General features: G+C 43.7%; 1 protein-coding gene across 1 annotated transcript; it reads left to right on the forward strand.

Annotated features, from left to right (window-relative positions):
• The first annotated feature begins 550 nt into the window (after positions 1–550).
• On the forward strand, positions 551–25,831 carry LOC120064809 (somatomedin-B and thrombospondin type-1 domain-containing protein-like). Its single transcript, XM_039015408.1, has 7 exons — positions 551–642; positions 2,318–2,469; positions 22,403–22,552; positions 22,922–23,113; positions 23,388–23,464; positions 23,838–24,007; positions 24,259–25,831. The coding sequence occupies exons 1-7, from the start codon at positions 551–553 to the stop codon at positions 24,371–24,373; spliced, it is 948 nt and encodes a 315-aa protein (XP_038871336.1). The 3' UTR covers positions 24,374–25,831.
• Positions 25,832–26,570: the final 739 nt, after the last annotated feature.

Here is a 26,570-nt window from a genome sequence, read left to right on the forward strand (position 1 = left end):
CAACCATTTTACACTATCTTGCCAACCTGAACCTCACTGCTAGCTCAGGTTTTTTGTTTTATTTTACATTGTCCTCTCCATCGCAGTTCCAGCAGAACTCGGTTTCTTAAAGCGAGCTGAACAGGACCTAGGGTGCCAGCCTGCCTTTAAACCAGTCGAGGGGCATGGTTGGTTGGCCATGGCCTTCTCAAACCAGCTTGGTAATAAGTGTAACAAAGGCAGGCTGACCTTAGACTGGCCCACACTGGAAAACATTAAGCCGTAAGAGTAGTACAGTTTGGATTGGTCATTGGTCATTTTATTTCCCCATCATATAGTTTTTTATCCCATTTTCAATATTTGTTTATCCATTCAGGCCTGGTTTCCCTGACAGATTAAACCTACTGGAATAAAAAAACATGGTCAACGTATCATTTTAGTCCAAGACTAGGCTTATTATGTGTCTGGGAAACCCACCCTTAGATTTTATCTGTCGAGACTAAGTCTACAGGGAGAGTTAGTTAGCTGCGATCAGGGTAGGTTCTCCATTGGTCAGCTCCACTTGCTGTCAATGAAAGGCTACGTGCACTTGTCTGACCCCATGAACCGATATGTCACCACGGAGGACTCCCACGGCAACAGCCTGCAGGAAGAGGAAGAAGGGTGCAGTTACACAGGTTAAACCTGGCTGTATTGTACAAACACACTATGTTTGATATAGTAAGCCTATCTTGTTTCACCCATATATATACAGTGGCTTGTGAAAGTATTCACCACAAAGGGCATTTTTCCTATTTTGTTGCCTTACACCCAGGAATTAAAATTGATTTGGGGGGGTTGTATCATTTGATTTACACAACATGCCTACCACTTTGCAGATGCAAAATATTTTCTATTGTGAAACAAACAAGAAATAAGACAAAAAAATCAAACATGAGCATGCATAACTATTCACCCCCCCCCCCAAGTCAATACTTTGTAGAGCCACCTTTTGCAGCAATTACAGCTGCAAATCTCTTGGGGTATGTCTCTATAAGCTTGGCACATCTAGCCACTGGGATTTTTGCCCATTCTTCAAGGCAGAGCTGCTCCAGCTCCTACAAGTTGGATGGGTTCTGCTGGTGTAAAGCAATATTTAAGTTTGACTAGGCCATTCCAAGACATTTAAATGTTTCCCCTTAAACCACTCGGGTGTTGCTTTAGCAGTATGCTTAGGGTCATTGTCCTGCTGGAAGGTGAACCTCCGTCCCAATCACAAATCTCTGGAAGACTGAAACAGGTTTCCCTCAAGAATTTCCATGTATTTAGCGCTGTCCATCATTCCTTCAATTCTGACCAGTTTCCCAGTCCCTGCAGATGAAACATGTCCCCACAGCATGATGCTGCCACCACCATGCTTCACTGTGGGGATGGTGTTCTGTGGAGAGGTGTTGGGTTTGCGCCAGACATAGCATTTTCCTTGATGGCCAAAAAGCTACATTTTAGTCTCATCTGACCAGTGTACCTTCTTCCGTATGTTTGGGGAGTCTCCCACATGCTTTTGGCGAACACCAAACATGTTTGCTTATTTTTTTCTGGCCACTCTTCCATAAATCCCAGCTTTGTGGAGTGTATGGCTTAAAGTGGTCCTATGGACAGATACTCCAATCTTCGCTCCTTCAGGGTTATCTTTGGTCTCTTTGTTGCCTCTGATTAATGCCCTCCTTGCCTGGTTCGTGAGTTTTGGTGGGCGGCCCTCTCTTGGTAGGTTTGTTGTGCCAAATTCTTTCCCTTTTTTAATAATGGATTTAATGGTGCTCCTTGGGATGTTCAAAGTTTCTGATCTTTTTTTATAACCCAACCCTGACCTGTACTTCTCCACAACTTTGTCCCTGACCTGTTTGGAGAGCTCCTTGGTCTTCATAGTGTTGCTTGCTTGAGAGATCATGTGACACTTAGATTGCACACAGGTGGACTTTATTTAACTAATTATGTGACTTCTGAAGCTAATTGGTTGCACCAGATCTTATTTAGGGGCTTCATAGCAAAAGGGGTGAATACATATGCACGCACCACTTTTCCGTTTTTTATTTTTTAGAATTTTTCGAAACAAGTAATTTTTTTCATTTCACTTCACCAATTTTTTTGACTTTTTTGTGTATGTCCATTGCATGATATCCAAATAAAAATACATTTAAATTACAGGTTGTACTGCAACAAAATAGGAAAAACGCTAATTGGGGTGAATACTTTTGCAAGGCACTATATACATTTATTCGAGTTCTGAGGTTTCACCAGCCATCATGCCTCAGGCCTACGTGTTCTGATGAATGCCTGTGTCTGTATTGTCTCTGTATAGGTCATATGCGGCTGTTGACAAATGGTCCGACCAACTGATGGACCACCTACACAACCTGGGACTCAACACTACATCAGCCTGGGAGAACAGGACAGCGTGGAGAGACCAATGTCGAGGTGCTCCGCACCTTTCCAAGGGGTTAGCGAAGACGAGTGAGTGGGTGATCATAATTTTTTTTTTAAATCAATGTGTGTACTCACGCTCAAGAGATGACAGGAACGTAGGTGAGGTGTGGAATGCAGACCGGGGCTGGTCTTATCGGGATGGCGTTCATGGCTTTCTCCAAACTGTACTCAGGCTCCAGTGATGCCAGGGACAGTTCTACCTCATTCCTGAGGGGGGCAGCAGAGTGAAAAGTTTCACAACATCCCACTGTTTTTAAATGTACAACTACAAGGGACATTCTGATACATATTGTAGTAAGCCTATGTTCTGTGCCATATTATAAACCACTGTGTATGATTGTTTGAAGTAGGCTTACACCTGCAATATCAGTCTGTGATTGACCTACAACAAAGTTGCCCTTAGTCCCTCTTTAGTGTCCCCACTCCGCAGCTGTAGTCTCTCTCATCTGATCTTGCACCTGTCGAACATGCCCATGTCTACAATATAGGGGCACACCAGAGTGGTCTTGACTCCATCAGACTCCTCAGTCAGCAGCTCGCGGGCCAGGGACTCGTGGAAGCCCACCGCCGCAAACTCACTGGCGCATTAATCTATAAGTCTATGCTAGGTAAAGCTCCGCCTTATCTCAGCTCACTGGTCACGATAACAACACCCACCCATAGCACGGACTCCAGCAGGTATATCTCACTGGTCGTCCCCACAGCCAACACCTCCTTTGGCTGCCTTTCCTTCTAGTTTTCTGCTGCCAATGACTGGAACGAATTGCAAAAATCGCTGAAGCTGGAGACTAACTTTAAACATCAGCTAACCAATCGCTGCAGCTGTACATAGCCCATCTGTAAATAGCCCACCCAATATACCTACCTCATCCCCATATTGTTTTTATTTACTTTTCTACTTGCACATCATCATCTGCTCATCTATCAATCCCGTGTTAATTTGCTAAACTATAATTACTTCGCTACTATGGCCTATTTATTGCCTTACCTCCTCACGCCATTTGCACACACTGTATATAGACGTTCTTTTTTTTCTATTGGGTTATTGACTGTACGCTTGTTTATTCCATGTGTAACTCTGTGTTGTTGTTTGGGTCGCACTGCTTTGTTTTATCTTGGCCAGGTCGCAGTTGTAAATGAAAACTTGTTCTCAACTAGCTTACCTGGTTAAATAAAGGTGAAAAAAATAAAAATGTGTTTTTAATGAATCCTGCCTCAAACAGAAAGACCACTCAGGGCCCATATTAACTTAGCGTCTCAGAGTGCTCAGAGGTCCATCCTGTCCATGTAATCTTATTCATTATGATCCAAAAGGCAAAACTGGTCCAAAAGGCAAAACTGGACCTATATCAGGGACTTGTGCTCTGAGTCGCTTTGTGAATATGGGCCCAGAACACATTTATAATATTCTCACAGTAACATACATAGGTATTTCTGTATGATTTATTTTGTTGTTGTAAGTTAACACTTTTCATAGATTATCCTTTTACCTATGTCACTACACATTAATAACTTTAGTAATACCATTCTTAGTTGCATAGTAATATTTATGGTAATAAACATCAGCAATATTCTCCCTCAGGTGGTCTGTACTCCCTGGTTCACCTCCACACAGGCAGTATTGAAGAGACCTAGGATGCTGGCGATGGTGATGATGTGGCCATGGTTCTGCTCCTTCATCTGGGGAACGAAGGCCTTCGCCACCTGGGAAACAGACAGGTTGACACAGACAGACAGGTAGACACACATGCACGGACAGATCGTCACAAGCAGGCATTGACACATACGGAAAGACAGACGCACACAACAAGGACAGACAGGCATACACTCACAAGCACGCACGCACGCACGGACAGATGGACAAGCACACAAACACACACACAGATACTTTTATTTGGTGAACACAATTACTGACGAACAGGATTATCAATGATGATGAAATAATGATTTTGAATGAGCTAAATGATGCATTAGTATTGTATTGCCATCCTTATGGGACTTCTGCCTAGCTAGGCCTCAGGTTGCTCAGTGTGAAGCAGGCTTACTGTTCCCCACTCTAAGAGGATCAGGGAGGGAATCCTCTAGCCTTTTAAGTTTCTGTGTGTGTGTGTGGCTTTAATACATTATGTGTATGTGTTGTCGTCGCTCAGCTAAGGGGATAAGAATGAATTAAAGCTGTACATTTTACATGTGTCACATTAGGCACAATAAACTGTGCTGTATATGTCCCAAGCAGGCCTGGGCAACTCCAGTCCTCGGTGGCCTGATTGGTGTCACTCTTTTGCCCCAGCTAACACACCTGACTCCAATAATCAACTAATCATGATCTTCAGTTAAAAATGCATTTAGTTTAAATCAGGTGTGTTTGCTAGGGATGGGGGGAAAAGTATGACACCAATCATGCCCCCGAGGACTGGAATTGCCCAGGCCTGAATAGCTGATGAATAGGGATGAATAAAACTGACGTAGATGGGGATAAAACGTCTTGAAATTTAACTTTTGTAATGCAACGATTTAAACCGAAACCATTCTTATTTTCAGACTTATAGTCTAATATTCTGATTATTTTCACATTCCAGTATGCATTTCTTCGTCATGTTACCCATATAGCCCTGGTAACACTATGGCTGCGTAAGACGCTCTGGATAAGAGCGTCTGCTAAATGACTAAAATGTAAAATGTGTCAATTGTTGTTTTATATGTCAGTTCATAGACTCGATGCCAAGGTATTGGGCCATCAAAAACCTTTTCCGAACTGACTTGAATTTGATACGGTATTGCAGTCCAACCTTTGAGTGAAAACCTTTAAGTGAAACTGATACATTTTTCAATTTTTACTAATCATTTTAAGCCATTTATGATTTTTTTATGGGTGGCAGACAGACTAATTCTTTAATTTATTTAAGTAATTGTCTCTTCCAATTTTGTGGCAGAGCTGCGATGAGTTGGTTATTTTGTATTGAGCATACACCTCCATACACTGTTGTTAGTTGCTTGTGTGACATCATTTGATCGTTCCATCACTATGATTGAGTTTAGCCATATTATTTTCTGTAATATTGCTTCTGCCTTTTTTGGAGGATAAAATTGAAACTGTAGCCAACTCTGTATGACTTCATTTGAAAAGGAGGATACTTTAAACAGGGATACATTGTCAATCCACTGAAAATGTAAGGTTTTAATCTGCAAAAGGCAAAGAGCCCGATCTTAAACATAGGATGGGCCTCTCTAAGTAGCTTGATAGAAAACCAATTTGGATACAATTACGGTACAATGGAGGCTTTAAGAGAGCGGTTTAATGCCTTAATATTTAATAGTTTTAACCCTCCAAACTCATTTTCGTTATATAAATAAGCTTATTTAACTTTATCTGGTTTGCCATTCCAAATAAAGTGAAATATTTATTCCTAGCATGATTTGAAAAAGGATTCTCCTCTAGTCGGTAGAATAATTAATTAATATGTAAACTACGATATTACTAGGGTATTAGTCAGGGTAATCTTCCCTAGAGAATTAGTCAGGGTAGTCTTCCTGTAAATGTAAAGGTGTTTTCCTCTCCACGGTTTCAAGACTCTATCTATTTTGCTAAGTTTTCGATCAAAGTTAATAGTTGCAAGATCGCTGAACTTTTCCGGGATATGCACACCAAGCACATCGACTTCACCATCTGCCCATTAATCGAGAGACCACATGGCAATTTATATATTTTATATCTTTTAGAGACCCAATCTGTAATATAGTTCAAATCAAATTTTATTAATCACTTGCGCCGAATACAACAGGTGTAGACCTTACAGTGAAATGCTTACTTACGAGCCCTTAACCAACAATGCAGTTTAAAAAAAATATGGATAAGAATAAGAAATAAAAGTAACAAGTAATTAAAGAGCAGCAGTAAAATAACAATAGTGAGACTATATACAGGGGGGTACCGGTACAGAGTCAATGTGCGGCGGTCCCCGGTTAGTTGAGGAAATATGTAAAAAATGTATTTTTTATTTTTTTTATTTCACCTTTATTTAACCAGGTAGGCTAGTTGAGAACAAGTTCTCATTTGCAACTGCGACCTGGCCAAGATAAAGCATAGCAGTGTGAACAGACAACAACACAGAGTTACACATGGAGTAAACAATAAACAAGTCAATAACATGGTAGAAAAAAAATAGAATCTATATACAATGTGTGCAAAAGGCATGAGGAGGTAGGCAATAAATCGAATAATTACAATTTAGCAGATTAACACTGGAGTGATAAATCATCAGATGATCATGTGCAAGTAGAGATACTGGTGTGCAAAAGAGCAGAAAAGTAAATAAATAAAAGCAGTATGGGGGTGAGGTAGGTAAATTGGGTGGGCTATATACCGATGGACTATGTACAGCTGCAGCGATCGGTTAGCTGCTCAGATAGCAGATGTTTAAAGTTGTTGAGGGAGATAAAAGTCTCCAACTTCAGAGATTTTTGCAGTTCGTTCCAGTCGCAGGCAGCAGAGAACTGGAAGGAAAGGCGGCCAAATGAGGTTTTGGCTTTAGGGATGATCAGTGAGATACACCTGCTGGAGCGCGTGCTACGGGTGGGTGTAGCCATCGTGACCAGTGAACTGAGATAAGGCGGCACTTTACCTAGCATAGCCTTGTAGATGACCTGGAGCCAGTGGGTCTGACGACGAACATGTAGCGAGGGCCAGCCGACTAGGGCATACAGGTCGCAGTGGTGGGTCGTATAAGGTGCTTTAGTGACAAAACGGATGGCACTGTGATAAACTGCATCCAGTTTGCTGAGTAGAGTATTGGAAGCTATTTTGTAGATGACATCGCCGAAGTCGAGGATCGGTAGGATAGTCAGTTTTACTAGGGTAAGTTTGGCGGCGTGAGTGAAGGAGGCTTTGTTGCGAAATAGAAAGCCCACTCTAGATTTGATTTTGGATTGGAGATGTTTGATATGAGTCTGGAAGGAGAGTTTGCAGTCTAGCCAGACACCTAGGTACTTATAGATGTCCACATATTCTAGGTCGGAACCGTCCAGGGTGGTGATGCTAGTCGGGCGTGCGGGTGCAGGCAGCGAACGGTTGAAAAGCATGCATTTGGTTTTACTAGCGTTTAAGAGCAGTTGGAGGCCACGGAAGGAGTGTTGTATGGCATTGAAGCTCGTTTGGAGGTTAGATAGCACAGTGTCCAAGGAAGGGCCAGAAGTATACAGAATGGTGTCGTCTGCGTAGAGGTGGATCAGGTAATCGCCCGCAGCAAGAGCAACATCATTGATATATACAGAGAAAAGAGTCGGCCCGAGAATTGAACCCTGTGGTACCCCCATAGAGACTGCCAGAGGACCGGACAACATGCCCTCCGATTTGACACACTGAACTCTGTCTGGAAAGTAGTTGGTGAACCAGGCAAGGCAGTCATTAGAAAAACCGAGGCTACTGAGTCTGCCGATAAGAATATGGTGATTGACAGAGTCGAAAGCCTTGGCCAGGTCGATGAAGACGGCTGCACAGTACTGTCTTTTATCGATGGCGGTTATGATATCGTTTAGTACCTTGAGCGTGGCTGAGGTGCACCCGTGACCGGCTCGGAAACCGGATTGCACAGCGGAGAAGGTACGGTGGGATTCGAGATGGTCAGTGATCTGTTTGTTGACTTGGCTTTCGAAGACCTTAGATAGGCAGGGCAGGATGGATATAGGTCTGTAACAGTTTGGGTCCAGGGTGTCTCCCCCTTTGAAGAGGGGGATGACCGCGGCAGCTTTCCAATCCTTGGGGATCTCAGATGATACGAAGGAGAGGTTGAACAGGCTGGTAATAGGGGGTGCGACAATGGTGGCGGACAGTTTCAGAAATAGGGGGTCCAGATTGTCAAGCCCAGCTGATTTGTATGGGTCCAGGTTTTGCAGCTCTTTCAGAACATCTGCTATCTGGATTTGGGTAAAGGAGAAGCTGGGGAGGCTTGGGCGAGTAGCAGCGGGGGGGGGGGGGGGCGGAGCTGTTGGCCAAGGTTGGAGTCGCCAGGAGGAAGGCATGGCCAGCCGTTGAGAAATGCTTGTTGAAGTTTTCGATTATCACGGATTTATCGGTGGTGACCGTGTTACCTAGCCTCAGTGCAGTGGGCAGCTGGGAGGAGGTGCTCTTGTTCTCTATGGACTTTACAGTATCCCAGAACTTTTTGGAGTTAGAGCTACAGGATGCAAATTTCTGCTTGAAAAAGCTGGCCTTTGCTTTCCTGACTGACTGCGTATATTGGTTCCTGACTTCCCTGAACAGTTGCATATCGCGGGGACTCTTCGATGCTATTGCAGTTCGCCACAGGATGTTTTTGTGCTGGTCGAGGGCAGTCAGGTCTGGAGTGAACCAAGGGCTATATCTGTTCTTAGTTCTGCATTTTTTGAACGGAGCATGCTTGTCTAATATGGTGAGGAAGTAACTTTTAAAGAATGACCAGGCATCCTCAACTGACGGGATGAGGTCAATATCCTTCCAGGGTACTCGGGCCAGGTCGATTAGAAAGGCCTGCTCGCAGAAGTGTTTTAGGGAGCGTTTGACAGTGATGAGGGGTGGTCGTTTGACCGCGGACCCGTAGCGGATACAGGCAATGAGGCAGTGATCGCTGAGATCTTGATTGAAGACAGCAGAGGTGTATTTGGAGGGCAAGTTGGTCAGGATAATGTCTATTAGGGTGCCCATGTTTACGGATTTAGGGTTGTACCTGGTGGGTTCCTTGATGATTGGTCCCGTGTGGCTCAGTTGGTAGAGCATGGCGCTTGCAACGCCAGGGTTGTGGGTTCAATTCCCACGGGGGGACCAGGGTTCAATTCCCACGGGGGGACCAGGATGAATATGTATGAACTTTCCAATTTGTAAGTCGCTCTGGATAAGAGCGTCTGCTAAATGACTTAAATATAAATGTAAATGTAATGATTTGTGTGAGATTGAGGGCATCTAGCTTAGATTGTAGGACTGCCGGGGTGTTAAGCATATCCCAGTTTAGGTCACCTAACAGAACAAACTCTGAAGCTAGATGGGGGGCGATCAATTCACAGATGGTGTCCAGGGCACAGCTGGGAGCTGAGGGGGGTAGGTAGCAGGCGGCAACAGTGAGAGACTTATTTCTGGAGAGATTATTTTTTTAAATTAGAAGTTCGAACTGTTTGGGCATAGACCTGGAAAGTATGACAGAACTTTGCAGGCTATCTCTGCAGTAGATTGCAACTCCTCCCCCTTTGGCAGTTCTATTTTGACGGAAAGTGTTATAGTTGGGTATGGAAATCTCAGAATTTTTGGTGGCCTTCCTAAGCCAGGATTCAGACACGGCAAGGACATCAGGGTTGGCAGAGTGTGCTAAAGCGGTGAGTAAGACAAACTTAGGGAGGAGGCTTCTGATGTTGACATGCATGAGACCAAGGCTTTTTCGATCACAGAAGTCAACAAATGAGGGTGCCTGGGGACATGCAGGGCCTGGGTTTACCTCCACATCACCCGAGGAACAGAGGAGGAGTAGTAGGATGAGGGTGCGGCTAAAGGCTATCAAAACTGGTCGCCTAGAGCGCTGGGGACAAGGAATTAAAGGAGCAGATTTATGGGCGTGGTAGAATAGGTTCTGGGCATAATGTGCAGACAGGGGTATGGTGGGGCACGGGTACAGCGGAGGCAAGCCCAGGCACTGGGTGATGATAAGAGAGGTTGTATCTCTGGACATGCTGGTCTCAATGGGTGAGGTCACCGCATGTGTGGGAGGTGGGACAAAGGAGGTATCAGAGGTACGGGGAGTGGAACTACGGGCTCCATTGCAAACCAAAACAATGATAACTAGCCTGAACAACAGTATACAAGGCATATTGATGTTTGAGAGAGACATACAGTAAGGCATAAAGTAATTGCAGGTCTTGATTGGGAGAGCTAGCTAAAACAACAGGTGAGATAACAGCAGCTAGTCAGCTAACACAGCAACAGCAGGTAAAATGGCGATGACTAGGCAGAGAGGGTCGGATTAACTACACACAGAGCCTGAGTTAAAACACAGAGCCGACAGATAAAACACAAATAAACAGAATGGAGTACCGTGAATTAATGGACAGTCCAGCAGGCATCAGCTATGTAGCCAAGTGATCATAGTGTCCGGGGGGCAGCCGTAGATGGAGCAGGGAAGCCGCCACTACGCTAGCACGCGGCCTTTAAAGTTAGTAGCCCGGGGGTGGTCTGCTCAGACGGAGGGGGGTCTGCTCAGACGGAGGCCGGTTGAGGGCACAGCGGATGGGGTATTTGTCGGTAGACCAGACGTGGTGGTGCGGCGGGGCGCCGTGTCGACAGAGAATCCAAGCCAGATGGCGAAAGAGGTATTGTAGAAATTGTTTGCTAACTGGTGCTAGCTTCGTGGCAGTGGCGCTAGCTGCAAGCTAGCTGTGAGGATCAGAAGTAGTGGCTCAGGGATTACGGCAGGAATCCGGCGTTGTTGTGGAGAGACAGTCCGATGCTGGTAAATTGGTGAGTAATATCCAGGCTAATAACAGGGCTGGTGTCTGTGCAGAAGGTAAAAGCTGCTAGCAGTGGCTAAAAATGACTAAATAGCTAGTAGCTGATTAGCTGGTTAGCTACTGGGGGTTCTTGAATGTGTTCCAAAGTTAAAAAATAATAGCGATTCCGTATCACATTGGGTGAGGTAGGTTACCGGAAGGTATAATCGAATTAAAAATCGAAAACAGATAGAAAAAAAAGTTTCAATATATACAAAAAATACGAAAAATACAAAAGTACACGAGAGGACAAGACAAAACACGCCTACACTGCTACGCCATCTTGGATCAGGAGGTAGAGGTACATGTGCTTCTAGGTACATGTAGGTAGAGTTATTAAAGTGACTATGCATAGATGATAACAACAGAGAGTAGCAGCGGTGTGAAAGTGGGGGCGAGGGGGAGGCTAATAGGGGATAATGCAAATAGTCTGAGTAGCCATTTGATTAAGTGTTCATGAGTCTTATGGCTTGGGGGAGCTGTTTAGAAGCTTCTTGAACCTAGACTTGGCGCTCCGGTACCGCTTGCCGTGCGGTAGCAGAGAGAACAGTCTATGATTAGGGTGGCTGGAGTCGTTGACAATTTTTAGGGCCTACTTCTGACACCGCCTGGTATAAAGGTCTTGGATGGCAGGAAGCCTGGCCCCAGTGATGTACTGGGCCGAAAGCATTACACTCTGTAGTGCCTTGCAGTCGGAGGCCGAGAAGTTGCCATACCAGGCAGTGATGCAACCAGTCAGGACGCTCTCGATGGTGCAGCTGTAGAACCTTTTGAGGATCTGAGGACCCATGCCAAATAATTTCAGTCTCTTGAGGGGGAATGGGTTTTGTCGTGCCCTCTTCACGACTGTCTTGGTGTGCTTGGACCATGTTAGTTTGTTGGTGATGTGGACACCAAGAAACTTGAAGCTCTCAACCTGCTCCACTGCAGCCCTGTCAATGAGAATTTGCTCGGTCCTTTTTTTCCTGTCGTCCACAATCATCTCCTTTGTTTTGATCACGTTGAGGGAGAAGTTGTTGTCCTGGCACCACACGGCCAGGTCAGTGACCTCCTCCCTATAGGCTGTGTCGTCATTGTCGGTGATCAGGTCTACTGCTGTTGTGTCATCGGCAAACTTAATGATGGTGTTGGAGTTGTGCCTAGCCGTGCAGTCATGAGTGAACAGGGAGTACAGGAGGGGAATGAGCACGCACCCCTGAGGGGCCCCTGTGTTGAGGATCAGCGTGGCGGAGGTGTTGTTACCTACCCTCACCACCTGGGGGCGGCCCGTCAGGAAGTTCAGGATCCAGTTGCAGAGGGAGGTGTTTAGTCCCAGGGTCCTTAGCTTACTGATGAGCTTTGAGGGTCCTTAGATTATTGATGAGCTTGAGAGCACTATGGTGTTGAATGGTGAGCTGTAGTCAATGACTAGCATTCTCACATAGGTGTTCCTGTTGTCCAGGTGGGAAAGGGTAGTGTGGAGTGCAAAAGAGATTGCATCATCTGTGGATCTGTTTGGGCGGTATGCAAATTCGAGTGGGTCTAGGGTTTCCAGGATAATGGTGTTGATGTAAGCCATGACCAGCCTTTCGAAGCACTTCATGGCTACAGACGTGAGTGTTATGGGTCGGTAGTCGTTTAGGCAGGTTACTTTAATGTTCTTGGGCACAGGCACTATGGTGGCCTGCTTAAAACATGTTGGTATTACAGACTCGAACAGGTAGAGGTTGAAAATGTCAGTGAAGACACTTGCCAGTTGGTCAGCGCATGCTCTCAATATACGTCCTCGTAATCCGTCAGGCCCTGCGGCCTTGTGAATGTTGATCTGTCGAAAGGTCTTACTCACATCGGCTGCTGAGAGCGTGATCACACAGTCTTCCAGAATAGCTGGTGCTCTCATGCATGTTTCAGTGTTATTTGCCTCAAAGCGCGCATAGAAGTAGTTTAGCTCGTCTGGTAGGCTCGTGTCACTGGACAGCTCTTGGCTGTGCTTCTCTTTGTAGTCTGTAATGGTTTGCAAGCCCTGCCACATCCGATGAGCATCGGAGCCGGTGTAGTACGATTCGATATTAGTCCTGTATTGACGCTTTGCCTGTTTGATGGTTTGTTGGAGGGCATAGCAGGATTTCTTGTAAGCTTCCGGGTTAGAGTCCCGCTCCTTGAAAGCGGCAGCTCTAGCCTTTAGCTCAGTGCGGATGTTGCCTGTAATCCATGGTTTCTGGTTGGGATAAGTACGTACGGTCACTGTGGGGATGACGTCATTGATGCACTTATTGATGAAGTCCTCAATGCCATCGGAGGAATCCCGGAACATATTCCAGTCTGTTCTAGCAAAACAGTCCTGTAGCTTAGCATCTGCTATGTGCTATGTGTGGAGTAAAGGTAGTCCAGAGTTTTTTTCCCTCTGGTTGCATATTTCACATGCTGATAGAAATTTGGTATAACAGATTTAAGTTTCCCTGCATTAAAGTTCCCAGCTACTAGGACCGCCACCTCTGGGTGAGTGTTTTCTTGTTTGCTTATCGTGCAATACAACTCATTCAATGCTGTCTTAGTGCCAGCCTCTGACTATTTTGGTATGTAAACAGCTACGAAAAATACAGATGAAAACGCTCTAGGTAGGTAGTGTGGTCTACAGTGTATCACGAGATACTCTACCACAGACGAGCAATAGCTTGAGAATTCCTTAGATATCGTGCACCAGCTGTTATTTACAAAAGTACATAACCCGCCGCCCCTTTTCTTTCCAGACGTTGCTGTTCTGTCCTGCCGGTGCAGCATATAGCCAGCCAGCTGTATGTTGATAGTGTCGTCGTTCAGCCATGTCTCCGTGAAGCATAATTGGGTTTTAGTTCAGGGAAACTGGAGAAATGATCCAGATCCTCAATGAGGCCCCTCCAGTAATATTGAGGACAAGACAGAACTTGAATCATTGGCGTCATTAAATCAGATTTTTAAAGTTAGCAGTTCAATGGCAATAATAAATAGGAATGATGACAGAGGGCAACCTTGTTTTACAACTTTTGACAATTCAAAGTTCTCAGAGAACTAACCGTTATTTATTATTTTACATAAAGAATTGTTGTACATTACTTTCACCCATTTTACGAGAGATTCTCCATAAAGTAGAAAAAATCTAGGAACTTACAAACAAATTATATATGTACTGTATCAAATGCTTTCTCAAATCTGCTATAAAGATTATCCCTGGTTTCCCTGCATTCTCAAAGTTTTCCATTATTTTTAGTAGTTGTCTAATGTTGTCTCCAATATATCTTCCTTTTGAGAATCCTGTCTGATCGTGATGAATAATGTACGGCAGGTCCTTTGTTATTCTATGAGCAATACATTTTCCCAATATTTTTACGTCACAACAGTGAAGGGTGAGGGGCCTCCATTGTTTTAAACGGACGGGGTCCATGTATTGCCCCCCGAGCTCCTGCTTCAGTAGGAGAGCGATCAGTCCCTCTTTTTGTGTGTCCGACAGTTTGTCATCTATATATGAGTAATTAAAACATGAAAGTAATGGATATTTCAGTAGTTCACAAAAAGTGTGTTAATACAGTGTATTCGGAAAGTAGTCAGACCCCTTGACCCTTTCCACATTTTGTTACGTTACAGCCTTGTTCTAAAGTGTATCAAATAAAAACACACAATACCCCATAATGACAGTCAAAACAGGTTTTTAGACAATTTTGCAAATGTATCAATAAAATAAAAAAGAAATATCTTATTTACATAAGTATTCAGACCCACAGGGTCTTGCTATAAGACTTGAAATTGAGCTCAGGTGCATCCTGTTTACATTTATCATCCTTGAGATGTTTCTACAACTTGATTGGAGTCCACCTGTGGTATATTCTATTGATTGGACATGATTTGGAAAGGCACAGACCTATCTATATAAGGTCCCATAGTTGACAGTGCATGTCAGAGTAAAAAAAACAAGCAATGAGGTCAAAGGAATTGTCCATAGAGCTCTAAGACAGGATTGTGTCGAGGCACAGACCTGGGGGAGGGTACCAAAATGTCTGCAGCATGGAAGGTCTCCAAGAACACAGTGGCCTGTATCGTTCTTAAATGGAAGAAGTTTGGCACCAACAAGACTCTTCATAGCCCGGCCAAACTGAGAAATCGGGGGAGAAGGGCCTTGTTCAGGGAGGTGACCAAGAACCCGATGGTCACTCTGACAGAGCTCCAGAGTTCCTCTGTGGAGATGGGAGAACCTTCTAGAAAGACAACCATCTCTGCACCACTCCACCAATCAGGCCTTTATGGTAGTGGCCAGACGGAAGCTGCTCCTCAGTAAAAGTCACATGGCAGCCTGCTTGGAGTTTGCCAAAAGACACCTAAAGGACTCTGACCAAGAGCAACAAGATTCTCTGGTCTGATGAAAACAAGATTTCATTATTTGGGCTGAATTCCAAGTCACGTCTGGAGTGAACCTGGCACCATCCCTTCGGTGAAGCGTGGTGGCAGCATCATGCTGTGGTGATGTTTGTCAGCAGCAGGAACTGGGAGACTAGTCAGGATCGAGGGAAAGATGAAAGGAGCAAAGTACAGAGAGATCCTTGATGAAAACCTGCTCCAGAGCGCTCAGGACCTTATACTGGGGCGAAGGTTCACCTTCCAACAGGAAAACGACCCTAAGCACACAGCCAAGACAACACAGGAGTAGCTTCTGGACAAGTCTCTGAACATCTCTGGAGAGACCTGAAAATAGCTGTGCAACGACGCTTGAGAGGATCTGCGGAGAAGAATGGGAGAAACTCCCCAAATGCAGGTGTGTCAAGCTTTTAGCGTCATACCCAAGAAGACTCGAGGCTGTAATCGGTGCCAAAGGTGTTTCAACAAAGTACTGATTAAAGGGTCTGAATACTTATGTAAATGTGATATTTGAGTTTTAATTTTATTTGATAAATTTGCCATAATTTTCTTTGTCATTATGGGGTATTGTGTGTAGATTGAGTGGGAAAAAACAATTCTATCCATTTTAGAATAAGGCTGTAACATAACAGAATGTAGTCTGAATACATTCCGAATGCACTGTATCTCTTGGAATTTCATTGAGACCAGGGGTTTTCCCCATCTGAAAATAATCAATTGCCAACCATAGTTTGTCGTGTAATTAGCCCTTCACAAGATTTTTTGTCGAGGATAGTTAAAAAAAAAAAAAAATGATATCACAAAACTTATTGTCAAATGAGTTTGGAGGAACTTGACAAAATAACATTTGTTTAAAATATTATTTTATTTTACATTAAAAATCTCTGTTGGTGAGATAAGGATGCGCAGACCAGCAGGCTGGAGTGTTTACGGACATATTCAACCTCTCACTATCCATTCCAAGTCTGTTGGCCCAACTTGCTTCAAGATGTATAAAATCGTTCCTGGACCCAAGAAAGTGAAGGTAACTGAACTATACTGAACAAAAATATAAACGCAACATGTGAAGTGTTGGTCCAATGTTTCATGAGCTGAAAAAAAAGAACCCTTAAATGTTTCATACGCACGAAAGCTTACGCTTCGAACACACCGACTGCGTAATTGCGTTTCGATACACCAGAAGTACATTCATTTCCAATGGAACGCTGCATTTGCCTTGCAGCATTGCGTTGCAGAGGCAGTTGCAGTGCGTTCTGTGTGGTGCATACGTTCGATAAATCGAACGTATGCATCAAATTGTATGAGTGGACTTGACAGAAAGTAGCAAAATATGAATGTAGATTTTTTTTTTGCACACATTCAGTAAAAATTTGGGATTACATAAAAACAGTTTGATTGCATAATTTCTTTACATTTTTTATTTATTTATTTGCCAAGTATATTATTTATTCGATGACATCCTCAAATTAATTGTGAGAGCCTATAATATAATTTCCCTCCAAAATGCAGTTTTGGAGCGAAATGCAATAATAAATAGTCAAGATAGGCAGAGTAGGCTCTTTCAACAATGAGACCAACCTTGAGGAAGGTGGTATGACTATTTCTTTCACACACACCTCATTGGCTAGGTTAGCTAGCTAACGCTAACTAGCCACATCTAGCACAAGCTCACTACTAAACTGACCTGGCAATCCTACTATCGTGGACACTTGTCTCCAAGCAGCATTTTTTGTGTTTATGTCCCTGTAGCTGTCAGCAGTTGTGTCAAAAAGACACGGTTTTGAGGATACTGCGAAAATGATTCTCTCCTCCATGTGTCCAACCGCATGCGACCATTTGCAAAAGGTACCTGCATCAGTATAGTTGCCTAGCTGCGCAAAATGTTATGCAGCAGTGATGCAATGACGCAGTCGGTGTGTTCGAAGTGTTATTTCGCTCCAATTTTGTGCACAAACTTGTTTACATCCCTGCTAGTGAGCATTCTCATTTGCCAAGATAATCCATCCACCTGACAGATGTGGCATATCAAGAAGCTGATTAAACGGCATGGTCATTACACAGGTGCACCTTGTGCTGGGGATAATAAAATGTGCTGTTTTGTCACACAACACAATGCCACAGATGTCTCAAGTTTTGAGGGAGCGTGCAATTGGCATGCTGACTGCAGGTATGTCCACCAGAGAATTGAATGTTCGTTTCTCTACCATAAGCCGCTTCCAACGTCGTTTTAGAGAATTTGGCAGTACGTCCAACCGGCCTCACAATCACAGACCATGTGTAACTACGCCAGCCCACAACCTCCACATCAGGCTTCTTCACCTGCAGGATTGTCTGAGACCAGCCACCCAGACAGCTGATGAAACTGAGGAGTATTTCTGTCTGTAATAAAGTTGTTTTGTGGGGGGAAACTATTTCTGATTGACTGGTGCTGGCTTCCCAGTGGGAGGGCCTATGCCCTCCCAGGAAGGCCAAGAAGATCACCAAGGACATCAGCCACCCGAGTCATGGCCTGTTCACCCCACTACCATCTAGAAGGTGGAGACAATACAGGTGCACCAAAGCTGGGACTGAGAGACTGATGAACAGCTTCTATCCCTAGGCCATCAGACTGTTAAACAGCCACCACTAGATGCTTCCGCGCACTACATACAGTATATGCATATGCAATAGAGGTGTTACTTTTCTGTAAGCACTTGTACAGTAGGGCGAATTTATTAATAAGTGCTTCGTACGTGAGTCCCAAGACGGCACAAGTCCATAACAAACTGTTTTGAGGACAGACGTTTAAGCATCACCTTGAGGTTTCTGTCTGTGGCTGTTCTTTTTACATGTATGTCCGATTTGGCCCACTCACTGTGAGCGCAGAGCACTTTGAAGTTAGACAATACCGCACACTGTGTGGAAAGAGCTCGCTACCCACCGTGGCCTCCGCCATAGCCTACAGTTCTTCATCATTCTCTCCACCGCCAGAGAGAAGACTGGGAAGATATCACCATTTACCTACTTCTAGGCTGCTCTACATATGTATTTGGTTTGTCATTCTATAGTTTTTCATGGAATTTCTGTGGTGATTTAAATTTAATTGATTTAGAATTTATCAGAATAAATATTCCAGAAGTAGTTTTACCAGCCCCGTGCTCCGGCAGTACTACAGCCCTGATAACACTTGCTAAAATGTGTACAAGACCAATGACATTTTATTTAAATATTATTTTATTTGAACTCCTAATTATCTAATATGAATTCAATGTCACAGGCACGCATCAAACTTACTGAACAAAGGGAAATAAAAGACACAAACACATGCATGTGAATCAGGGTTGTGCAATCAATGTAAAGACTAAAGGCTATTTAAGGTCATTACTTTGCAGTGTTATGGGAGGGGAGCAGCCATAGAAATATAATTACTACAATGACTCATTCTATTTCTATGGGAACAGCACAGTGTTCTATAATTTGGGTGTGGTTGCTTCTAAATTTCCCAAATTTCATATAAAAATAGTCCCAGGCACTGTTAACATCGGGAATCAGACTTACTCTGTCAATATTACGGTACAGATCATGTAAGAAGGCTTCCTCATCAAACTGTCTAAAATGTCTTTTAAAAATATAACGGGGTTTGGCTTTGGTCATTTTTGTATTTCTAACACAAGCAATTGCACAGTGATCACTGACATCATTACAGAATATCCCAGTCCATGTGTATTTGTGAGGGGTCTTCGTTAGAACAATGTCCAATAGTGTTGATTTGTTAGGTGCTCTGGGATTCGGTCTTGTAGACACATTAATTAATTGAGCGAGATTCAGAGAGTCACACAGTTCTTTAAAAGAGTCCGATACAGATGTAAGCATGTCCCAGTTCAAATCTCCTAAAAGAATGAATTCAGAGTAATTTAGCTTGTGCAGGACATCAGAAAGAGAGTTAAATGCGTCTCTCGAACCCGAGGGCGGTCTGTAGCAGCCGAGGGCGGTCTGTAGCAGCTGACTACAGTGATGTGGGAGTCCTTACATATGTTCACTTTAACCGCAAGCAATTCAAAATGTATGGCTTTGGTAATCGAGAGAATTTCAGAGGTGTTAAACTTGGATTTCACATAAATTGCAACCCCTCCTCCTTTACTCATCCGATCCGTTCTAAAAACCATGTACCCATCAATAGAAATCAAGTTATTTGACACAGATTTCTTTAGCCAAGTTTCTGATAAAACCATTACGTCTGCGTTTGTCGTTTTGGCCCATATTCTAATCATGTCTATTTTTGGAAATAGACTTCTGACATTAACATGCAAGAGGCCAACACCTGCTCTGTTTTTAAAATCATAGGGAGTCGGTAGAGATTGCATGATATCTACCAGCCCAGGGTTTGGTTGCACATTACCAGAGATCAACAATAAAAGCGCAACAATATATCTCAGTTGCGCAATGCGTGAAGACTTGGTGGAGCCAGCACCATTGTCAATAAAAGAGTCTTTCGACAAGTTGAGGAGACTAAATTGCTTGGTCTAAACCTAGATTGTAAACTGACATGGTCAAAATGTATTGATGCAATGGTTGCTAAGATGGGGAAATGCTCTGCTTTCTTGACATCACCCAAACAAGTCCCACATGCCTTAGTTTTATCACACCTGGACTACTGCCCAGTTATATGCTCAAGCTCTGCAAAGAACGACATAGGCAAATTACTATTGGCCCAGAATAGAGCAGCATGACTGGCCCTTAAATGTACACATCAATCTCTCCTGGCTCAAAGTAGAGGAGAGATTGACTGCATCACTACTTGTATTTGTGAGAAGTATTGATGTGTTCAAAGCACCAAACTGTCTGTTCAAGCAGCTAACACACAGCCCAGTCACCCATACATACCCCACAACACATACCACCAGGGGTCTCTTCACAGTCCCTAAGTTCAGAACAGACTCCGGAAAATGCACAGTACTACATGGAGTCATGACTACATAAAACTCTCTTCAACATCAGGTAACTCAAGCTAGCAGTAAAATCAGGTTAAAATTACAGGGAAACTACACCTCACAGCACAACGTGGACTGTGAAGAGAGACTAACATACAAACTCTACACACACCCACACATTGTAATATTGTATTGTTGAAATATTGTACATTTTATATTTACAATTTGTAATAGTGAAGCAGTAGCCATTTGTAAAGTGCAGAATGTCTTGTGTGATGTCTTTTTTTATTTATGATGTAGACCAGGGGTGTCAAACTCATTTTGCCCCTAGAGCCGCATTTGGTCTTCAACGAGATTCGGAGGGCCGCACCAATTTTTGGAAATATTTCTTCGCCGTCAAAATTTGCAATAAATGATCCCCTATCCATCGTTTCTGTAATTTTTTGTGCTCCCTGACTGTCTAGCTTCAATTTTTTTATTTGCAAGCTGGACACAGTCAAGGAAATGTATGAATGAATAAGGTCCATTAACATTCCTACACAGTTTCGATTTGGTTTTAGTCATTTTAAAGTGTATTGAGTTTGTCCTCACCCTGCTTGATACAGAGACAAAAAGAGAGGAACAGAAGGAGTTTGAGAGAGAACGAGGCAGAGTTATTGCTGCTATGTATAATATGCCACTCAGAGAAAAGTCAATATATAACACAAATCTTTCAACAGGTAGACTACAATTATGAACTGATAATTCTGAATCATTGAATGAGTTTACTATGTGTGACGCTTATCTGATGACCTGGGGAAACTACCAAAGTAACATTTGATTGCACTGTGAATATGGTCTGTGTCTTTGGACTGTCTGCGACAGTTGGAGCTGACTAGGGGTTTATTAGAGTGGTAAATGCAGAGGTTCTTCAGAACTCCCAGTGTACACCAGGACAGGGCCCCTCACACTGTAGGTATGTGTGTGGAGAGAGAGGCACTGCAGTCAGGAATATGCCCCCCCCCCACACACACACACACACACTCAGTCCGTCAGTAAGTAGCTGGGAAATGTGTATCCGAGTGGAAGCCCTGTGCTGCCGCATTGTTCACAGTATTGTTTTTTTCTGCATGAATTGCCCTGGCCATAGGAATTTGATTAATCCACTCCTTTCACATGTTGAGGAACAAACAGCCAGGAAAACTGACAGCTTAAGCCAATGGGGAGAAAGGATGGGCTGTGCAAAGCAAACAAGCTATTCATGCCTCCCATTAGTTTAACCATGGACGTGTGGCCCCTGCTACACATACTGTCACTTTAGGCTACTGAGCATAACATAGGCCTACTGTATATATCCATGAGGTTTAAGTAAAGCTGCTCTTAGGCATGTACCACGATCATATACAATTTTAAATGCACACCCACATACCATGCAATTATTACAATATAGTACAGAGTAGTCTGCTTAATTGCCATGTTATTTGTAATTAGGAGCCCTGCAGGATAGGCTCTTATGCAAATAAGGAAAAATATGAACAAAAAGCCTGTGATTCACCACTGTACTGTTTTAATTTATTTAATAGACTACCTACTGGACACACACTGGTTAAATCAATGTTATTTCCACTTAATTTCAATGAAATTATGCTGAACCAACATGGAATAGACATTGAATTGAGCTTCCTTGTAGGGAGCGCTGTAGTTAGAGAAACTAACTGTCCCTTTTAAAAGAGAGAGTGAGAGAGACATGGGGTTGACATAGGCCATTGAAGAGGCCAGAGATTGCAGCATGATTGCCCGATGACACTTCGACCCAGCGCACAGAAGTAGAGGGTACAGCAACAGCCTGCCAGGGTGGTTTGTCTGAGCAAGAAGACCAATTTGACATTTGAATTAATGGGGATATTTGGCTGAACAAACTTGGTGTCAAAAACATTTCTGAATTATATATATTTTCTAAAATCGAATTACAGAGATGAATGACATCAGAAACTCTCTCAATTTGAGTGTGTGAACGAACAGCTCTCTGAGATTTTACAGGTGTTGGCTGCGGTGCCAAGTGGCACAGAAGCAAGGCGTGCGCAGAAGTAGGCTACTCCTCTGTGCCATAGCCATGCCCCCGTTCAGGTATACTGTTACCGGCTGCTGGATCTATTATTGTGTCGGGCTGATGGTTTTCTTGGTCGTTTTTTTGGATGCAGGGTGTGAGGCTGGTTTCTGCTGCACCGGCCGTGACCCGTCGTGCATCAGTAAGGGATGGAGAGCTGACCGTTCGTATGGCACCTGCTATTGCAACCAGGCTTGTACCTCTACCCTGGACTGCTGTCATGATTATGAGCTACCCTGCCCAGGTAAGAAGTTTGACAAATTATATGTCGCCCAAATTGTGTCAATTTTAACAACACAACACTAGCCTTTTATCTGTTTTTAACATCACTGGATACATATGGTGATTTTTTTAACTCAGTTTGGGGCATAGGTAATTTAGTTTCTCCTGGAAGTGGGTTTATTCATTTCTGTGTCAGACATATGATTTGTTTGTAATTCATATATGTCTTGCTTATAGATGTACTGTATACCAATATACTTAATCTGCCTCACTTTGACAACATGCTTTTTCAGTAGCAAACATGGTAGAGGACACTACCATAGAGTCATGCTTGTATTTGCTTTCATTTCCTCCCTGCTATGTCCTCACCCAGTCCTGTCCTCCTTCCTAGCGGTGTCCTGTGTGGTGAGTGAGTGGAGTGCGTGGTCTGGCTGTGCTGAGCCCTGCAGGGCCACAGTTCGGGTGAGGAGCAGGCAGGTCCTGCAGGAGCCCCAGCACGGGGGGGAACCCTGTCCACACATAGAGGAGCATGCCGGCTGTGCAGAGTACCGGGACCACCACCGGCAGTGCAGCAAATCACCGGGTAAGTACCACAGCCATACATATAGCCTTAGGTTGCATCTAGCTTTGGTTAGGACCTTACCCATATGCCGTTAATGGCATATTGTCTATGTCAAATATTCCTCTGTCTTCAAATAAATGTTACCTTCCCAGGTCTCCCTTGGGAAATAAGTCTTCTGACCTCTATGATACTACCTGGTTAAATAAAGGCTAAATAAAAAAACATATTGTGTGTGGGGGGAACTAAATCTGTTGTTGTCATGATGTTGTTATTATGGATGTTGTTGTCTTTGCAGTACCGGCTCTCATCACTAACAGTGACTATAGCAACGCCAGGAAGAAGAGAGACATCCCTGTTATCAATGATGATGATGTCACAGGGTGAGAGGCCCGGTTTATGTGTTTGTGTTCTTCCATGGTATTCCTGTTATCTTCAGAGAAATATGATATCTAACCCGTGTTTAGGTGCGGCAGGTAGCCTAGTGGTTAGAGCGTTGGGCCAGTAACCGAAAGGTTGCTAGATCAAATCCCCGAGCTGACAAGTTAAAAACCTGTCATTCTGCCCCTGAACAAGGCAGTTAACCCACTGTTCCTAGGCCGTCATTGTAAATAAGAATGTGTTCTTAACTGACTTGCCTAGCTAAATAAAGATTAAATAAAAAATTAAAATGTGAATGCGTACGTCTATATATGCTTTTGTTTATGTGTGCGTGCCTGTGTGTTTGTGTGTATGTATGCTTATCCAGGTGCAGTTCCAGCTGACCTCCCTGACTCCTGGGTGCCAGCGTAGTGTGGGGCCACACACCCGCTGGATGCAGTACCTGAAGGAGGGCCACCAGGTGTGTGTGGAGTGCCAGCCTCCTGCCCTCGCTGCCGGGCAGAGACACTGCTCTGGCGACGGTGAGGAGGAGGAGAGGTAAGGCAGGCTGGGCTCACAAGGAGAGGCTATAGATATGTAGTAAATATTTAAATCATGTTTACATACTAACCCAATATTGTGTTTCTTGTTTGGAGAGTCAGATTTCAGCCACTAGGTGGCAGGCTTAGTCTAGACGAGTGCCTGATTAAAAACTGTCTAGTAAACAACAGTTGTTTCTCTCTCTATCCAACTCACCCCCCCCTTCTCTCTCCCTCCCCCTTCTCTCTCTCTCCCTCCCCCTCTCTCAGTGGCAGGCAGGCAGTCTCTGCAGTGGGGAACACCAGCTGTTGTGGTGTGTGGAGACGTGTTGGGAGACTAGACTCCTGCTCCTGTCCCACTGTCCACAGCTTCCTCTTCATATAACCCTGGACAGCTTCCTCTTCATATAACCCTGGACAGCTTCCTCTTCATATAACCCTGGACAGCTTCCTCTTCATATAACCCTGGACAGCTTCCTCTTCATATAACCCTGGACAGCTTCCTATTTATTTAACCCTGGACAGCTTCCTATTTATTTAACCCTGGACAGCTTCCTCTTCATTTAACCCTGGACAGCTTCCTCTTCATTTAACCCTGGACAGCTTCCTCTTCATATAACCCTGGACAGCTTCCTCTTCATATAACCCTGGACAGCTTCCTCTTCATATAACCCTGGACAGCTTCCTCTTCATATAACCCTGGACAGCTTCCTCTTCATATAACCCTGGACAGCTTCCTCTTCATATAACCCTGGACAGCTTCCTCTTCATATAACCCTGGACAGCTTCCTCTTCATATAACCCTGGACAGCTTCCTCTTCATATAACCCTGGACAGCTTCCTCTTCATATAACCCTGGACAGCTTCCTCTTCATATAACCCTGGACAGCTTCCTCTTCATATAACCCTGGACAGCTTCCTCTTCATATAACCCTGGACAGCTTCCTCTTCATATAACCCTGGACCGCTTCCTCTTCATATAACCCTGGACAGCCTCCTCTTCATATAACCCTGGACAGCCTCCTCTTCATATAACCCTGGACAGCTTCCTCTTCATATAACCCTGGACAGCTTCCTCTTCATATAACCCTGGACAGCTTCCTCTTCATATAACCCTGGACAGCTTCCTCTTCATATAACCCTGGACAGCTTCCTCTTCATATAACCCTGGACCGCTTCCTCTTCATATAACCCTGGACAGCCTCCTCTTCATATAACCCTGGACAGCCTCCTCTTCATATAACCCTGGACAGCTTCCTCTTCATATAACCCTGGACAGCTTCCTCTTCATATAACCCTGGACAGCTTCCTCTTCATATAACCCTGGACAGCTTCCTCTTCATATAACCCTGGACAGCTTCCTCTTCATATAACCCTGGACAGCTTCCTCTTCATATAACCCTGGACAGCTTCCTCTTCATATAACCCTGGACAGCTTCCTCTTCATATAACCCTGGACAGCTTCCTCTTCATATAACCCTGGACAGCTTCCTCTTCATATAACCCTGGACAGCTTCCTCTTCATATAACCCTGGACAGCTTCCTCTTCATATAACCCTGGACAGCTTCCTCTTCATATAACCCTGGACAGCCTCCTCTTCATATAACCCTGGACAGCTTCCTCTTCATATAATCCTGGACAACCTCCTCTTCATATAATCCTGGACAACCTCCTCTTCATATAATCCTGGACAGCTTCCTTCCTCATATAATCCTGGACAACCTGTACCAGTATCTCCCATAACAATTGGTATGAAACCTCTGCCAACATATAAGTATTGTTTATATGGGTGTTTTGGGTCATTTTGTTCTCTGGTTGGACAGAATCCTCCTTCTGAAACATGCTATTGTAGATCTGCTTCTTTCCTAAGAGTATGTAACTGTCAGTTCAATTTTTCTTTGTATCACTGAAAGCCTTCAATAATGCCTGGAATACATGTCAATAATCAAAACCATTAATTCATTAGATTTTATTTAACTGTCAGTCATCTAAGCGGAATGTAAAGAAAGATCTTGGGACATTGAGACACTTTTTACAGGACAGGTAAACCGGAGTTGTGTGTGTGTTTCACAGCCAGTCACGGCTCCAAAGTTACAACATGCATTGATAGAACAACCAAACATTTATACAGAAACAACTTACAGCATAGGAAAGACAACAGGTAGAAACATTACAAAACAAACAGTAGTCTAGAGACCTACAAACAGTAGCCTAGAGACCTACAAACAGTAGAAGAAGAGGTGTAACGTACACAATTTCCCTGGAATTTGTGTATGTTACAATGACTGGTGGATTCAGCAAGGTTGGAATCAATTCCATCTATTTAAATTATTTTCAAATTTCAAATTAAATTATTTAATTGAATTCTAATTTACCAAAGCATTTCAAATGGACCCCAACCCTGAAATCTAACACATTTCAATTGCATTTGGTTAATACCTAATTGTAAGTTTCTCATAGCTTATAAAAAAATAAGAGAAATAAAAGAAGTCACTTGATTGTGCTTTCTCATTTTAACATAACATTTACAAATCCGTTGACACCAGAAATTCTCTTGTACAGGAACACAGTAGAAGTTAAA

Source organism: Salvelinus namaycush, chromosome 20 (genome assembly GCF_016432855.1).
Source record: "Salvelinus namaycush isolate Seneca chromosome 20, SaNama_1.0, whole genome shotgun sequence".
Lineage (NCBI taxonomy): Eukaryota > Metazoa > Chordata > Actinopteri > Salmoniformes > Salmonidae > Salvelinus > Salvelinus namaycush.

Coding starts and splice junctions, on each gene's coding strand:
- LOC120064809 (XM_039015408.1), top strand. CDS start 551: ATGAAAGGCTACGTGCACTTGTCTGACCCCATGAACCGATATGTCACC. Junction 2,470..22,402: donor CAAGGGGTTAGCGAAGACGA/GTGAGTGGGTGA, acceptor TTTTGGATGCAG/GGTGTGAGGCTGGTTTCTGC. Junction 23,465..23,837: donor CTGTTATCAATGATGATGAT/GTCACAGGGTGA, acceptor ATGCTTATCCAG/GTGCAGTTCCAGCTGACCTC.